The sequence below is a fragment of the Branchiostoma lanceolatum genome, chromosome 6 (genome assembly GCF_035083965.1).
Source record: "Branchiostoma lanceolatum isolate klBraLanc5 chromosome 6, klBraLanc5.hap2, whole genome shotgun sequence".
Classification (NCBI taxonomy): domain Eukaryota; kingdom Metazoa; phylum Chordata; class Leptocardii; order Amphioxiformes; family Branchiostomatidae; genus Branchiostoma; species Branchiostoma lanceolatum.
Window position 1 is genome coordinate 8,882,609 of NC_089727.1, and position 18,874 is coordinate 8,901,482.

General features: G+C 40.7%; 1 protein-coding gene across 1 annotated transcript; it reads left to right on the forward strand.

Moving 5' to 3' along the window:
- Positions 1 to 9,122: 9,122 nt before the first annotated feature.
- Positions 9,123 to 18,751, forward strand: LOC136436430 (mesenchyme-specific cell surface glycoprotein-like). Its single transcript, XM_066430415.1, has 13 exons — positions 9,123 to 9,362; positions 11,641 to 11,729; positions 12,384 to 12,525; positions 13,327 to 13,531; positions 13,814 to 13,955; positions 14,316 to 14,430; positions 14,710 to 14,883; positions 15,339 to 15,404; positions 15,923 to 16,041; positions 16,525 to 16,656; positions 17,165 to 17,286; positions 17,842 to 17,937; positions 18,513 to 18,751. Exons 1-13 carry the CDS (start codon positions 9,164 to 9,166, stop codon positions 18,619 to 18,621), a joined length of 1,710 nt encoding a protein of 569 aa, XP_066286512.1. The 5' UTR covers positions 9,123 to 9,163; the 3' UTR covers positions 18,622 to 18,751.
- The last annotated feature ends 123 nt before the right edge of the window (positions 18,752 to 18,874 follow it).

Sequence of the window (18,874 nt, forward strand, 5' to 3'; positions counted from 1 at the left end):
AAAGGAATAACTTAGATCGTTAGATGATGAGATTTTAAAATGTTTGGTGGGAAGTTTGTATCCAAAATTAGTTTATTCTGTTTCAGAGTAATAAGTAAGCTCTGTTAGAAATATGTTTAATTAATCTTTATTTCAATCCATCTGGCTACACTGAATGATGTCAATATAATAAGTTATTGAGCGTAAGAGGTATTATATTTCCAGGTAGGGAAACTGAGCAGGCTGAAGAAAACACAATCACGTTCGGTGGACAGCAAGGTTACCACACTACCGAGGTAAGTAAAAATATTATCTATCTGATCAGGTGATCCATAAGTAAACAATTCAAGTGAGTTCTTTGAAAGGTGAAGTTAAGGACCCCGGTCACTGAACGTGGAAGATCTTCTTTTAGCTGGAAATGTTTGACCTTGTTGTGCCTCTTTTTAGGTCAGCCCCACACAAGCTTCTAGAGACTTGAGTACATCTAGTGGTACAGATTCTACTGTTATCACTACAACTGTTGTCACAAGCACTGAAGGTATCTATTCACCCATCAATCGTTATGGATCTATTTATCCATCGATGGATATGCACACACGTACACGCAGACACACAGGCACACACAACATACATTATGCAGTTATATTCATGACTGCCTAGTGCATAAATTGTCACAAGCAATACATGAATATGCTTACGGGAAAAGTCTTCCGTTCTCAATATTTGTTTAGAATGTCGGTTCTTACCTACAAAGAGCCAGGCATGCTTGACAAATTAGAATTTCACATACACAATTCCATATGAACTTTCCGACCCACTGCTAATTAGCCATAATCAGATTATAAGCATTTAAAAAAGCCCTTCGAAGATTTTTGAACGTTCATCGGTGAAGGTCACCGATAAAGTAAAAAATTCTACACGTTATTTCCGTAGACCATGTAAAGGGCTTATCAACAAGCTTTCGGTCAGTCCTCCGACCCTTCTCGAGTTTAAATTACCCATAGGCTATGTCACGTGACCTGGCCCGTTGCTAATATCAGAAGCTGATATCACACTTCCGCTAAGATCACGTGACAAGCTTCTTGTCATTTCAACTTAATACGGGTCGTAGGACTGGCCGAAAGCTTGTTGGTGAGCGCTTTACATTGTGTACATGAATGACGTGTACAATTTTTACTACGTCCTTCAAAGCTGAATGTCACAGCATAACAGACGTTCCATGTCGTACATTCAGATGACCATATGTTTTCTTTGCAGCCACAACAACGTTACAGGCCGAAGATGTTACAATCACGTTTAATGGGCCTTCGGACGGCGTCATCATTCCACAAGCACTGGCTGTATCCTCAAATGATGAGATTTTTGTGACAGAACTGTTCCAAAACCAAATCCTGATCTACAACATGAAGGGTGGTTTTCTCTGTAAATTTTACACAGATAAGGCGCCATTGGACATTTCTATCGACAATGCTGGTCACCTGTGGGTGGTGGGGGATGCAAGTGTCCATAAATACAACAGGAAAGGGATGGTGCTTGACGCGTTTGACTTGCCTAAAATAAATACTGGTCAATACATTGCCATTGCACTGGACACTCTGTCTGACAACATCATAGTGACAGAAACGAGGTCAAAAGAACCAGAATTGTGGGAACGGACTGGTCACAAAGGAGTATTGGTATACCAGCCGAATGGTTGGTTTGTGAAGAGATTTGGAATTGGCGACATAACGTACCCAAATTCAGTTACAGTGGACAAAGAAGGTAACACCTTTGTCGTAGATGGAAGGACGTACTACATCTACAAGTTTGACAAGGACGCAAATTATGTCCTTTACTTTGGTGGTGAGGGTAGTGGAAATGGTTACCTGGACACGCCTATTGGTAGTTGTATGTACAGTTCAGGTCGTTTGATTGTGGCCGACAACCAGAATGATAGGGTAGAGATGTTCACAACCAGCGGTGACTACATCGGCACTGCCGCTAAAATCTTCCAACCTAGGCGTGTCGCGACGGGAGGGAGGGGACAACTAGTTGTGAAAGATGGTAATAACAATATACGTATCTTACCACGTATTAAAACCGTCTCTTTCTATGAAAAAGGAATAGCAATCCGGAAGTTGTATGCATTTATTGACTGACAACGTTGGTTGAATGATAGGGTCAAGGATATCTTTGATTGGAAAATCAAACAGTCGGGCCAATGAGAACAACTTTTGGTGCAGAATTCCTTCCATTGATACAAGCATTGATAGTCATGTCCGGGTGGCCACCATTCTACATAGACGGAATTTATCAGTCCCGTTTTTTTTTATCTTCTTGAGCCGTTTTTATTGTATACTACGATACACCATGATGTTCAAGATTGTGTTGGCAAAACTACATCGCGACAAAACGACATTGTAGTGGATAATGAAATCAACCTTTCCACTTAATTTTGTTATTACTTACAGCAAGGCATTTAATGTTATATTTGCAGTAGTGTTGATTTGATGGCTGTGTTTTTTAATCTTTAAACATTGCGTAAGACTTGGGTAAACAGACAAATATTTGAAACAGTGTCTAACTCTACAGATGTTTTCAAAGAATCATTTTGTGACAAAACACTGCCCATACAGAGGCTTCAATTTGAGTTTTGCTTTCTTACTTATTTTCAATGTTTAAACTTTATTGTTGTTTTCATGATATGAATCATTTATGTTAGGTAATGATTTCATTTTCTTAATTCCATTTACATAGTTGCGTATTTGTTTTGATGTTAACAATGGATGATTTCTCATAATGAGTAGGGGATACTAAAAATAAGGTACAGAATGGATACGCAATAAGCATGTCGTGTACTATTACCTATTGTTTAGGGACATCACTTTAGAATCAGCACTTTAAGTGGTAGCTTGTCTCAATAATGATGTTTCTGACTTGGGGAGACGATTTGTTCATATCACCCGTAACCTTGGAGTAGTCTTGGGGTATTTTTATGTGGTGACCATTGAGTAAGTAGTCCAGTCCCTGGAAGTGGTCCTTGGGCTTGTCCTGAGGAAATCTTTTGAATCATTCACAAAGAAATTTCTCATTTTTTTGTTTTTTCTTAATTTCCAATACATAGTTGCGAATATGATTTGCTATCAACTGTACATTTCTTTACCTATGTTTTCTCATGATGAATAGGAGATATGAAATACAGAATGAATACGCAATAAGCATATCAATGTACAAGTAATATCCATATCATCAGAATCAGCATTTTTAAGTAGAAATATATGTCAATCATGATGTTTCTGACTTAGTGAGAAGATATGCTATTTCGGCCCTACTCATGTGTCCCGTAAACTTGAAGCGGCCTTAGGGTCCTGTTACGTGGTAACCATGCAGTAGGTACTTCAGTGCGCTGATCTGGTTTCTTGGGCTTGCCCAGAGTAAACTCCTTTAAAAGACGTATGTTCTTCTTCAAGAAGGAAAGTGTACATAGAACTTTGCAATGAATATAATATAACAGACTATTTCAATATACAGTATATGAATTCAGATGGTACTGTGGTGAGGAGCTGTGTATCAGAAAGGTGTTGTGATGCAGAAATGTTGACCTTTAATGTAATTAACTGGTATTTTTGTCAATTTTCTAAACTAGAAATACATATTTTGGGCTCCTTTGCCATGAGAATTGAAGCAATTATGCTGACATTCGGTACATGCAGAAATGTAACTTTGCACCTGCCATGAACCAATGTATAATAACTGTTGACACTTAAATTATTTTTCTGTCATTTGTCTTGACATTTAGGCAATAATGAGGCCTGCTTGGCGCATATACAGTAGTAAGGTCCATTGAAATTTATGCAACAGTTATAGAATATTCAATTGATGTTATCTAACCGTTTTTGGTTACTATTTACAACCCAAGTGGGTTTCTGTATCACAGTACTTAAAACAATAAAGCTCATAATACGTACAAAAATGTAATTCAGAAAGACTGTTACAATTTTGTCATCACTTTTGGAATAGCCCATTGTTGCCTGTACCTGTAGAGGTATATCTTGGGAATTTGTGCCAGGAAAATGTATATTTTAGAGGTTTTGTGCCGTAGTACTATAAAGAGCAATTTGGCTAAGATCGTTAGGGTCATATGTATTTGTGCATGAAGAATTGTATTAAAATTGATAATTTTCTATGTACATTTTGACTTATACGCCATTACACTGTACATCAGTGCAAACCAGGAACCAAATATTTATGTGATCCTCTTAGCAGACTCTACCAGCCTGTACATTTCAATTTAAGAATATTGATGTTTGATTTAGTGCACCCGCTGGTTCATTTAGAGGGTTATAGGTTTGAAGGCTGATATCAGGTATAAATAAAAGCTGCCACTGTACGTGACACTCGAATCGAATAAAAATACATATACCACAGGCCTTGTACTGTTCACAAATCACAATGAGTTTGTCACCCCAAATGGTACCGATATGTAAAATTTGGGATCCTGGCCCATATAGACAGGCATTATTAGCCAGGTGAAGACAATTCAATGTTTTTATTGTAGAATACAATAACTGCCTGTTGTCAATTTAATAAAATGATTCACTCGATCAGATCTAGCTAAAGGTGGTACACTATGTGCCCTCTATATGACGTTATATTTACCCATCTATATGATATTCTCGAACCAGCTGTATTAACTGTCAAAGCGTAAAAGACGTTGGGTACCCTCGTAATTGTCAACAGTGCTGCAACGGCGCTGCACAATTTAAGCAATTAGATATCATATGGAAAAGTCTCGGTGACGTGTACATGTATTAGAATGAACACTGGACCCAGAAAGTAGGAATCATTTATCACAAACAGTCACTGAAGATTATGAATGCTGGCCATGGTAGCAGCACAAATCGTGTATCTATTGTTTAGTACTAAAGATCATGGAATTGTGAAGGTGGACCCTTCGTGTGTTTAGAGAAACAAATTAAAGTGAACAATACAAGTATCGTTTTCATGGGTCTGTATTCTTTTATAGAGTAAATGTGCCCATTTGTCTGAAATGTTCACAAGATCAGCAAACATCACAGTAATGAAAAAAATGTAATAAAACTTAAACGGCTGTTGACCACCGTTCTGTACAAAATTTTAAGATTAAAGTACACTACAACAACTTTGCATCCTGTGCATCTCTGTAAGGTCATTTATCCAACTTGTAGTAAGCTGAGGCTTTGCCTTCAGGCCTAAAATATATTGATAATATCTATGCACAGTCTAATAACTAACATTTCCTGGCGAGTTTTTGTCATATGAATCGTTCATGTGTCAGAGCATTACCACAGAGTTTATCACAATCAAAATATATCTATGTATGATAGTGAATGAGTAAGGTGGCTAAGGCGCTCAAATCCGTAAAGTCAGCAAGATTTAGCAACGGGTTCTCGGCACAGACTATGTTAATGACCCCCCCCCCTGAAAACAACTTGGGTAATGACACTGTGTCTGCCGGCTGAACAAGTCAAATGGGTTAGGTCACCACAAATTAGATCAACAGGGCAGATTCAGACGTGACAGTTAGAAGTGTGGTGTATCTTATACAACTATAGGAAATTATGGTTGAATGTCGAGGTATTGGTTTGTGCACGTGTGGGTGTAGTACTTGAGAGAAATGCTAGTTGACGCTGCTTAGACATAACACACATACACTCACATGCATAAGTTCATAAAACACAAACACTGGCAAGCATATATGCATATACACCACGAAATGGGATTCTACATAATGTCCTTTGGTCTTAGCAAGTAGACACTGATTCGGGATGATGCGACAATGGTTAATTGTATCATTGACGTCCATGCCCAGTACGTTACACGATAGCAAGTCGTGCATTCAGAACCTGGGTTGACAACGTTTTTATTTCATTCAGGGGACCATCTACCGTGTAAAGAGCTATACATGCATAGTCTACAATTCCTTAGACACGGTCACATCCGTTGTATACTGAGCATAATACAGGGTGAGTTACAGAGTCTTTCCTTGGCAATGTCCACAGATCACACGGCAGTACAGTACATTGAAACACGATATAAGGTAAAGTTGGTAAAGCCTAGGTTACACATAGCCGAACATGGCTCCCGAACGCTAGCCGACTCAGGTCGGCGGTAGTTCGGGAGCATTCTGACCAGTTTTTGGGCCACGCCTATCTTTGGCGCCGAACATGCGCCGAAGATTTGTTTGTTTGTTTATTAGGAATCTCCATTAGTTACATTGAACTATTCTTCCTGGAGTCCTCTACACACAATCGAATAAAATACATAACAACAAATTATACAGATAATGTTGATCAGACAACTAGCATAAATCAATCATTAACGTTCTTAACCTTATCATATTATGCAATACATTAAATTACTCATAACGTCAATCAATCAATTCATCATTATCCTCATTCAATTAACATAAACAGAAACATTATTATCATATTATATAATACATGTACATAATATTATCATATATTGGATATTGTGGAGGTCAGATGCGCCGATCATCTCCTAACCAGTACACGAATTACTCCTGAATGGGCCCCGAATGCTTTCTAGCTTACTCCCAACCATCTCGACCTCTAGCCGCAGACTGCCGAATCTCTCCTGACTAAACCCCGACCGATTGCAGACCCTCTCACGAATTTAAATGGACATATTCAGCGACTTTCAAAAGAGGGGTCATTTTCGGTTTTAATTAAAATAATCCATTCTATTATGTTGTTAACATCACCGAGAGATCGAATTCGGATCATGGCTAGCTTTAATACTGCTTTTAGTGTTCTTCTTTGTTTTTGGTCGTGTGAAGGTCGGGGGTGATTCGCCCACGTTCCGATAGTAGTCACTTGGTTGAGAATTAGTTAGCAGAGTTTTGTCTACGGCCTTGGGGTGAGTTATGGGTAGGTTGGAAACTAGTTGGGAGTAAGTCAGTAGTGTTTCTGGCGTGGTTAAGGTTCTAATTCTACTACTGACTCAATCCCGAATACCAGCGGAGCACTAGCCGACCGCGCCGAACACCAGCCGAACACCAGCCGACCCATTTCAGACCCTCCGTCCAGAGCCGAATGTTTTGAAATTTTCAAAACATTCGGCTGGCGCAGCCGAACACCAGCCGACTCGGCCGAACGCCAACCGAGCTAGCTCCCGAATCACTCCCGAATCAGTCCAACCATGGTCGGGGGAGAGTCGGGAGGCCATGTTCGGCTATGTGTAACCTAGGCTTAAGGTAAGGTGTCCTGTAATTATATTTTAAAGATAATGCACGATTATAGTATCAGAATATTTGCATTTTCATTGTTTTAGATCATGTTTTTTGGCCGAGTATTGCCAAGGTTGCTAAATTAGCCTACTGTAGTGATGTGATATCATCAAGTATGAAATAACATCAAGAAAACTACTACATGTTTTTACCATGCCAGAACTAGCTCACTGTCACAAACGTAGCAACAGAACCAGTAGTATATGCTACGTGCACGTCGATATCCAAGCCACCGTCAGGTGGGCACGTCATAACATGACCTCATCACGTGAAAACCACGCACATTGAGGATGAAACACTGTCTGATATTCTGATAAAGTATCGTTAACTTAGCGTACGCGCGTCCGGTCCGTGTGAATGAAGACAGCAGTTATTATTTGTATGACGTAAGGTTCCATCCCGTGAAGGAATTTAGTGAAGGTATGATCTATAATCTAAAGTTGCTGGGTGCCTTTAACCCTCAAACACTCCCAACGGGGTCCGGTTAGACCCCGGACATATATTTTGAGGCGCCATTTCAACATTATTATTAATAGGAGAACAAATTATTTCGTGACTTTGTCAGGAAACATCTAAATGAACCTCTCCTGTTTTTTGTTGCTGTTTTTTTTAGGGAAATTGGCACAACAAAAGAAATTCTGTGTTGAGTCCGAATGAGCGCACGTGGACCCTAGCAAAAAATTGCGCAGTTTTGAACACATGAAAAAATTGGTTGTCTTTAATATGCATTCATGGAAGCATAATTACTTCAATAGTATGCGGTTTGTTATCATTGCGTTTTTGTTGTAGAAAAGTAAGGGCAAACTTCTAGGAAAGAAAGTCAGTATCATTAGTGCAAAACGATATCATCAAGTATGAAATAACATCAAGAAACTACTACATCTTTTTACCATGCCAGAACTAGCTCACTGTCATATATAGCAACAGAACCAATAGTATATGCTACGCGCACGTCGATATCCAAGCCACCGTCAGGCGGGCACGTCATAAACATGACCTCATCACGTGAAGACCACGCACATTGAGGATGAAACACTGTCTGATATTGTTTTGATGTCACAGTCTGGTTGTACCTACCAACTTCAATTTGCAGTGGATGATCGCTGATCCTTAGTTTAATCATAGCTCGGCGATAGTTAAAATTTTGTATATTTAGATATTTTTCATTTTCATATGTGATCTTAAATCTTTTGTAAGTTCTTAATTTGTTTCTATGCTTCCCTTTTTCACCACAAGAGTTAAGTGGTGAGTAAAAATGTTGAAGGAAGTTGTCTTTTAGCCTTTGTTTTAGTTCAGATTGGGCGGATAGCGTGTTTCGATCTGTGTTAAGTAAAAGGTAGGCAAAGCCTGACTCCTCCAAGATTTTACTAAAATTTGAAAGCCAGCATGGTATCTTTCTCCTATGTTGATCCTGCTGTACTAAAAATGCTTCATACTGTAAGCTACCTTTCGGCATTTCTCTAACCAATCTTTTATAGTATGAATAGATTCTAGTATATACTTCAATCAAGAGGGGATATCTACCGAGCCCAGCTCTTGTGGCAAGGTTGCTGGCAATTTTTCGTACGCCCAGGATTGCCTAACAGAATTTGAGATGTACTTGTTCAATTGGAGAATTATCGTTAAGCCCAATCTTGCCCCATACCTCCGCACCATAAGTTAATATCGACATCCAAGCCACCGTCAGGTGGGCACGTCATAAACATGAAGACCATCACGTGAAGACCACGCACATCGAGGATGAAACACTGTCTGGCTTGGCTGTGCAGTGCAGACAGCTGAATACACGTGATTACTCCCTATTACAAGACTCCCTATTGGTTGAAAAATGTAATTACAGAGGGTACCGAGCTTTTTTCCATATAAATTCAATGGAGCATGAACGTAAGTTAGTGAGCCTAGCGTGCAGCCTCCGACATGCTCAACACTTGTCTGCTCGCAGTTCTTGTGGCCGCTGTGATCGGTGTGGGGGAGGGATCCATCTCCCTTGAGCCGCTCAGCACGGTGTACTTGCCTTGGGAGTTTAACAATGACGGGACTCTAGACTACGACTTGGACAAGGGTGCAGCGGAACAGGTGGCCTACCATCCGGGACAGAAAATGGTCTATGCAGTTGGTGAGTTATGTAATAGTTGGAAATGTGAACTTTTCGAACTTGTGTGACGAAATGTCAAGACACGGCTGTGGACATTTAGTTTGCGCTTACGCACATGAAATTAGCGAACACGTCCGGTAAAATTCACAGATGATGTACGGGTAGCAACAACGGCAGTGATAACAAAAATGGAAACGGAACAATAGTTTGCACCTTAGAAAGATACTTAAAATAGGCAAATAGTAGTGTTAACTACCTGAAGGTAGTCATTTCTGTCATTGTAAGATTGATTGATGTAAATAGAAAAGTGTTCGCATGAAGAGGGATATATACCATTTCCAATAGTCTGCCAATAGGTCGGTTTGTAAATGTACCATGTGCAAAGGACGTGATTTTAATGCAATCTAAAGAACAATCCTGCAATGGTTGCATGAACTAAATGTCTGTAAGGTAAGAGACGTGAAGAGTAGTGTCCTAGGAAATAGAAAAGAGATCACCTGACAACGCTGCGAGCTCTAAGATGACTTTTTCCGCAGTACTAATATCTGTCTCGCCTTGTCTAATTTTTTATGGGAATTTTTTTGTAAATCTTTCTGAAATTTTATGCACATTTTTATGTAAAGTTTACGCAAATTTTTATGTAAATTTTTACCGGACGTGTTCGCTTATTGCATGTGCGCTTGCGCAACCATGCAACCATTGCACGGTTGTTGCCTTTTCACGTGTGCATGTGACGGAGCTTGCTGATACACGTAAAAAGGCGACAACCGTGCAATGGTTGCATGGTTGCGCCTGCGCACATGCAAAAAAATTACATATAAAAGTTGACTCTCTTGCGATCTTAGAATTGTTATCACTCCGGTTGTTGCTACCCGTACATCATCTGTGAATTTTTACCGGACGTGTTCGCTAATTGCATGTGCGCATGCGCAATCATGCAACCATTGCACAGTTGTCGCCTTTTTACGTGTATCAGCAATTGCAAGTTCCGTCACATAGGTCCAAACCGTGATTTTCGTTGCGTAGTCGATTAAGCATTAGGGTCAAGGCCTTCTGACTCGGGAAGTTCGAACCCGATGTGGCGCACTTTCTTTTTTTCTCGTTAATTTTTCGAATTACTTTAACATTACGATACTGTCCTACATTTGAAATCGAAATTTTGTTTTATGTACGTTTTTACGTCTTAACCCCCCCCCCCCCCCTCCCCCCAGTTATGAAAAGCTCGGATATGGTATAGACAGGTCAGTGATATGGCGATGACCGTTCCAAATTGAGACAACTGTTCACGAGACAGACACGCGCTTCGGCGGGGCAATACGGCCGATGTCCCCTCGAGGGCTGCGCAAGTTTAAAGACCGGTGTCCATTGGCGACCTAGCCCGCCCAGTGTAATTGATAAATTTTGACACCCTTGACGCTCTTAATAAAATTCGGCGACCCCCTGGTGATCACGAAATTCGGCCAAAGTTCGTCGATATAACACCGACTTTATTTATAGATAAAAGCGGATGTTCTGATAAAGAATATCATTAACTCAGCGTACGCGCGTCCGGTCCGTGTGAATAAAGACAGCAGTTATTATTTGTATGACGTAACCATCCCGTAAAGGCATTTAGTGAAGGTATAATCTATAATCTAAAGTTGCTGGGTGCCTTTAACCCTCAAACACCCCAACGGGATCCGGTTGTACCACCCGCATGTATTTGAAGTGCCTTTTTAACATTTTTGATCGGAGAAAAATTCCTTTCGTGATTTTGCCGGGAAACATCTACTATAACCCTCTTTTTCCTTTTTTTACGGAATTTGGCGCAATATTGTGGAAATTATGGATGTTGAGTCCGATTCGGGTCCACAGCAAAAATGTGAAGTTATGAAAACATGAATTTTTGTTGTTAAATTGTCCTCAATATGTATTCGTGGAAGCATAAGTACTTCAATGACATGCAGTTTGTTATTATTAGATTTTTGTTGTAGAAAAGTAAGGGCAAAGTCTAGGAAAGAAAGTCAGTATCGTTAGTACAAAACGTGGTCCTTCTGATCTTTATGCATAGATTATAACAATGAGCAAGAATCATTCACACCTACACATGTCAAAATAATCCTCTTATATTGACGAGGAAATGATCGCCGAATAAAAATGTTTAAAAGAAGACAATACTGAGCAAAAACATAATGGAGTCTGTCTGGACTACTGTTTCAATGCAAACACCGAATTACGAATACATTACCTAATAAATACAGCTCTTTGATGCACCTGACGAGTCTATCCACGGATTAACATTTATTTTTTTTGTCGCCAGGTGTTAAGGGTTTGCTGACCGTTGTTGATCTGACTGTTCCCACTGCGGCCAGGGTTATCCACACTCAAGAACTTCCAAATGCACAGATGGTAAAAAATTTCTATGTGCTTGATAATAACAAAGTTATTCCTACACGATCAAGCGTTCACACCGTCGTTTCTGGGACCGTCTGACACTTCTCAGGGCAATATTGATTGGTGGTATTTCGCACTGCAGCTGTGTCGTTGCTTACAGATTTATTTACTTAATTTATCTATTAATCATTAGGGTGGTCCCTTCAGTTAACAATGTAACTGATTTCCAAGGGACCCCTTATGCGGTCTCAAACGTAGAGTATTTGCATAGATACATAACAATAGTTCTATGCCCTATCTGAAGGGAAACATACGATAGTATATGTGTTCAATAATTAAGTTTATCATTCGTAGGACCACCTGTTTGGCATCAGACCAATATTAGTAAGGTAGAATTCACATGACAAAGGATGTTTCAATAAAAAGACCATTAATTTGCGTTCTCATGCATTCAATAAAGCAAAAATGACATAAACATAACAAATTGATGAATGATTGTCTTCTTTGTGTTTTCTTAGCTAACTTGCAATACTCCCCGAAAGTCTCTTATTCAAAGGCACCAAGGGCACTATCCTTAGACTATTCTATTTCTAAGTGGAGGGCTTTAAGTCACAAAAAGATATTAGTAATAGTATCATATGGGCCTAACATCTTTAGGAATTGTTATAGGGAAAATACAATGGCCTGGCGTTGTGTGGGGACAACGTGGCCGTGATCCAGTCAGACCCGCTCGACCCCCTGCCGGGCACGCTGTACATCTACGGCATCTACAACGGCTTCTCCGACCTGACGCTTAACCAACAGCTGCAAGGTCAGCAGGCGTCGCTATTCAAAATGTCAACAGCCTGGAGTCCAGCCTTGATAGCTTTGGTTCGCTCCCAAGGTCGCTACTCCTGCCAACAAGACAGGTAGGGGAAACGACGTTGGGAGCGGACCAAAGCTATCAAGGCTGGACTCCATGCTAAAGTAAAATATGTCCTTCGAGGACTTTTGCCGTGGTTTCTATTGAGGCCATGGCGGCATTGTAGAATAAAACTCTACTTCGAATTTGAAGGTTCTAGGTCGAATCCTCGATTCGGGTCCCAATGGCATTCCCTAGTAAAGGCACTTTACAAGGATTTTTTCGCTTGACTGAGGTGAATATGAGTACCTACCTTCGGTTAGGGACGTCCTCTCGGATGGGACGTAAAGGTTCCACGTTTAGTTTGAGGAAATTCCCACATCGAGCACGTTAAAGAACCCACAGCACTTAGGAATCCTTTCATTTGTGACTCGGCGAATGTAGTCTGGCGTAGCTTGTACTTAAACGTACTCAATTAGTGCTTTACGACTTTAGACGGCTTGAGCGGGTATCTCACCGGGCTGCGACAAGTTGGCGACTTCACTGGGAACTACATTGGATTCGTGCTCCCCTTTACTTTATAATGGGAATATCTTGCAAAACGTACAAGTATGACCAAAAAGACAACAAACAAAGCATAACGTTTTTTATCGATGAAATTAGGTGAGCGCTTTGTCAAATCGCTTGGCTGCAGCGAGGTCGCCAACAGGTCGCAGTTTCACCCGCTTTTTACCGGTTATGCGATGTAAACTAATGCCTTCCTAACTTCAGTCGGGTCCGCACCGAGTTCCGTGAAGTTCACGAGCGACTGCACGAGGCTGGTGGTGGTGAACGAGGGAAAAGACGGTTATGACCAGAACGGGAACTTCAAAAACCCGGCTGGAACCATCTCAGTCGTAGACTTCGACATAGAAAACGTGGCTACCGGCGGTTCGCTGGCCGTTCACACGGTCAACTTCCTCAGATTTGACCACCTGTGAGTGAGACGTTTAGTTGAAAATGTATATTGGCTTGCAACTCTTCCCTACACACCTTTTGTAAAAATCTTAAGAAGCTTTGTAAAAATCTCAAGATACTTTGAAAAGATCTCAACAGGCTTTTGACAAAATCTTTGGATCTTTAAAAAAAATCTCTAGGTGCTTGAAACAATCTTGACTGGAGAAATAAATAATGCAATTTATAAGATTTATAACGTTATAATAATTGATTGATTTATTGATTGATTGAATAATGAGTTCGTACTTGTGTGTTCCTGCAGACAGGACGAGTACGGTGCTAGGGGAGTACGCTGGGTGTACCGAGGTGAAGGGACGGGTACACAAGGGAGGATGTCCGAGGAGCTGGAGCCAGAGGACTTCACCTTCGACGAGAACGGCGGCAAGATCTATGTAACACTTCAGGTGTGGCCCCCTCCCTCTCCAGAATACCACTTTTATAACATACATACATGCCTTAGCTTTGTCATGATACTAGCAATTACAAGTTACAAGTGTCATATACTAAAACCCCTAAATCCGCAGATTTTCCACAAGGGTTTCTAAAGCTAGTGAACCTTTATTTGTTGCCTTTTTTTGGTAAGAGTAAATAGGTATCAATCTGAAAAAAAAGTAGAACTCTCAAGTTCGCAATTCTGGCGGTATCGCTTATGTTGCGTTAGGAATATATGACTAGATACGCCGTTTTAAAAACAACGAATATAGATACACAACGAACAAAGGTTAACTAATGGTATATCTAACGTAATCATCTTGGTATTGTAGGAGAACAATGCGATTGCTGTGGTAGACCTCATCACTCTGACAGTGGAAGACATCTACCCGTTAGGGGCCAAGAACTGGGCAGACTACATGTTGGACCCAAGCGACAAAGATGGCGGTGGGCTTCAGTTGTACAAAATGTTTCTTTCTTTCTTTTTTGGCACGGAATAGAAGGGAACTGGGAATTATTATACCAATTACATCAAGGCCCTTAAACTTTCACTGAAACGGAGCAGGGGGCGGTACAAACTTATAACCACCTTGGCTTTGCTTGCGCCTTTGTAAGGTCACGTGCTTGCTGAGGCATGGTCGAAAATTAGGTGAGTAAACTCTTTGCGTTAGAATTTAAATGAGTCCAAATGTGTCAACAACAGAAATTCATGTTGCTCACTCTCAGGCATAAGGATGCAGAACTGGCCGATCTTTGGGCTCTACCAGCCCGACGACGTCGTGTTCTTCACCGTGGGGTCACACAAGTTTCTGGCAACTGCCAACGAGGGAAACAGCCGTGAACTGAACATAGGAGGGGTCGACATTAGCGACGAATGGAGAGGAACGGATTTTGTTACAAGTAAGCTTTAAGTAAAATCTGGAAACATTGACTTCTCTCTTTGGCTTGATATCTAGCACTTTGACGTTATGTTTCTTTGGTGGGAAGCATTTTGTAGTCGTATCTTTGCCCACCTTAGTAGCTTCTGATTCGAAAACAACACAAGGTTAGTGTGTTTGTTTGTATACGTACACCTTCGTTGTATCTATGATCTTTTTTTTTATTTCTTAATAAAAGGTCACATCAAACAGGTACCGGTAGCATTTCTGGCAAATTCTGTGTTCTCCCCGCCTTGCTCTTACAAAAGACTTAGTACAGATAGCTGGATGGTAAGTGCAATGACAGAAAGGTATCTTATAAAAAATCAATTCATTTTCTAACTAATATCTAAAACTTTGTTTAGGTCCTGTTGTTTGTGAGTTGTTGTACGTAAACCCTGCTTGTGTAAAACAACGAGCAATTCTGTCCTTCTGCAGATAACGCCATCGCCCAAACTGTACCTCTGACCTTTATGGCAGCTTTGCTGGATGAAGCCCAACTAGGTACGTGACAGATAGTCAACTTAGAACCTACATTTGTGTCCTGTCATTACCTGATACTGTAAATTCATTTACTTTCACGGTGTTTTATTTCACGTGAGTAGGAGGGAAAGCGGGTTTTCATTCTGTTTGAAGTTCGAGGTTGATCATGAATCAATTTTACAGGACAAATTACAAAGCACATATTTTCAGTGTTAAGATTTCAGGGTAAGAGGTCGCCGGGAAAATAAAACCACCGTAAACATTTCAATATTTACAGTAGTAGTTAGCCTTCGATCAGTGCTGGTATTCAATTGGATGGGACAAAGTTTGGCAAATTGACATATAATGTACTATTAGGCTAGCCCCTGAGGCATCAGCAAAAACTGCACATCTGTGTACATTCAGGGAGAAAAAGTATCCCCCCACACCTCCCCAAAAAAGGGATGGCTCAAAACACAAGTTTACCCCAGGCCCACTTTTGTTTATATTTGGCTGCCAGTGAAAATCATGACTTTTCTTGGTTTCCTTCTGGTGCTAAGGTGTTCTGAGGTTCAGTAACTACGATGGGAAATCCGCTTCCAATCCTGACCAGTACGAGCAGTTCTACACTTTTGGGGGCCGAGGATTCTCCCTGTGGAACGCAGACAACCTAACGCAGGTAACCATCTTTTGACGTTCAATGTTTAGGAAATAAGACCTCATCAGGATTACAAAAGAATATCTGTCCAGATGTTAAAATCATATAAACAATAGAACCACAACCCTGTACTTTGACCGATTCATCAATCTGTTGATAATTTGTTAAGGACGAACTATTGCAATGTTTTGACCATCCTTATTTCATTCTGTAAGACAGGCATAAATACCTTTGCCAAGAAGTTTATATTTTCGGTAGTGTTCGTGTGTCTCTGTGTCAGTCTGTTAAGATGATAACTCGAGTAGGCCTAGGTAGATGGTCTTGATATTTTGTATTTGGGTAGGTCTTGAGGAGACCTTGAAATTATCAGACTTTGGGCTCCCTAGCAGCTTGTTATCATACTACAGCGGAACTTCCGAAGATGGTACAGTCACCAAATTGGAGGGGTTAGATAGTTTGTTTGTTAATGACAATGCATGCATCAACATTGATTTTTGTTACCAGTTCTGGGACAGTGGTGCAGATGTCGAACTCAAGCACTCACAGCATCTTCCACTCATCTTTAACTGTGAGTTTGACAACGATAACCCCTCCAAGAGCCCCATGGATGAGATGGACGAAGCCTCCAAGAAAAAGGTGTGATCACTTATATCATTAAAAGACGGAAAAAAGTTAATGAGTCATGTGGTACAGTAGTTAGCACTCATTTTTGGGTCGCGACGTTCTAGTCACACATCAGTTGTTGTCGCCCATCCGATTTGCAGTCAACAACAAGACCTTTCTGTGCATAAGAACAAAAAACGATAAGAAAAGGCATTTTTTGGTAGTGTACACATTTTGCTGATGACGTCTGTTTTTCTCACAACTAGTGTAAGAGCAGATTTTCAGGGGGCTGAATTGAGATACATTTCAATTTCTAAATGCCTATACACCTTTAAGTAAGGTCAAAGGTCCAATAAAGATCCCAGAAAGGATACATCATGTCCTATCTTCGGTTTCCTGGGAGCCAGTGGGAAAAGGCATAGACAGAATGAGCAACAAATTCACCAAAAATTCCTATACCATTAGTAGGTATGAGATGTTCAATTTCTTCGTCATATTGTTCCATTGCCCCCCCCCCCCCCCCGACCCACCCTTCTACAAGGGTCCAGAGACAGAGTCACTGACTGTGGCCGAGGTTTACGGGAAGACAGTCATCATCATTGGCAACGAGCGACCTTCCAGCATAATGATCTACTCTGTGGATGCTGTAACAGGAATCCCAAGGTCTGTTGAGGAGGAAGATCATAACATTACAATCTTCCAATCCAACATCTGCTTGGAAATTGATTTCAATCATGCTAGTACTGTCACCAGATAGTGTTAAGGCTGGCAGCACAACTTGTGCCCAGTCCTGGTTGAGTGAAAAAAGGGTGTGATTATGTTTAGAGCGTAAAACTGAATGCATTTGGTAACACATGTGATTCATTCAAAACCGACAACAAAATATGTGTACCTACACCACTTTTTACTTCCATCAAAAGCTATATCTGCCACAAAAAATCAATACCATAGCATGTCTAAAACAAAAGATACAATAACTGTAAGCTCTAGTACCAAGGTCAAACACCAGGGGCCCAAAATCGACCTTGACTTCATCTTCCCATGCAACACCTACCCTTATAATTACAATCCATCCACTGGCATCCAGGCGTTCTAAAGTTATGCTGACCACAAACATATGGAAACACAAACACACGAAGACACATACACACACGGACACATCACAAAACAGTACCTGATTTTTTCATGGAGATTTCATCTCTTATTTTTGTTGCGCAGCTTTGAGAGCATCTACCGGGCTGGAGACATCAGTAAAGACTATGACGATGCCTACAGGGACCGGGACATTGGAGACGTGGATCCAGAGAACATGCAGTGAGTATCATATTCATGTGTTCTTGTGTTGTTTTGACATTGACGTGCTCTTGGTCAGCTTTAATAAAGGGAAATTGACTTAATAATTGTGACTAAAAGGTTCACTGACCCTTCCTACATTGACCAATGGCACACCTTGAAAGCCTATGTTAACTGATCCTGAGGAGAAAACCTGACGCCGGATGCTACAAACCCAGACAGAATGGGTCAGAAACAGATCTAGAAAAGTGCTGAGAGACAAAATCAACAAGATCACTGTCAATTTGTGTTGTATGTAGATGTAGCATAGAACCAGTACCAGTAGGTCAAACATACAGCATTGTTAAACTCACATACAAAGAAAGTCTTAAGCGGGTTTCTCACTGGGTTGTGCCTAATTGCGGCAAATTATTGTGACAACTTTGCAAACCTTTTAAAACCCTTGTAATTTTGGGCAACAAATTGGAGCCGCATGCCACCAGTTTAAGCCTCTTCGAGGATGTCTTTTGCAATTTGAAGCAATTAGGCGCAGCCCAGTGAGATATCCGCTTTAGCTTAAACTTAATCTACATCTGATTTTACTCCCATGAACCCAGGTTTGTCCCGGCTACTGAGAGTCCTGATGGCACCCCTCTTCTACTTGTGGTAGGTAACATCAGCGGAACTGTGTCCATCTACAGAGTGGTCGACAGTAACGAGGTCTGAACGCAAGAACCAATGGCACAGAACAGGGATCTGTATTGGTACACAGTACTGGTTCAGTACTGCCGAAATAATTTTCGTATGACATGTCACATGAAAAGTCATGAGAAATAAAACTGATATCTTAACTGGTCACTCATGTCTCTGTAATCATTGAAGACCGCCGGTTTCTTCATTAAATTGTTCAGGTCCATAACTGTGCCTAAAACCCTGTACCTGTACCTGTAAGTGTAACTGTACCTGATGTTACTACGTT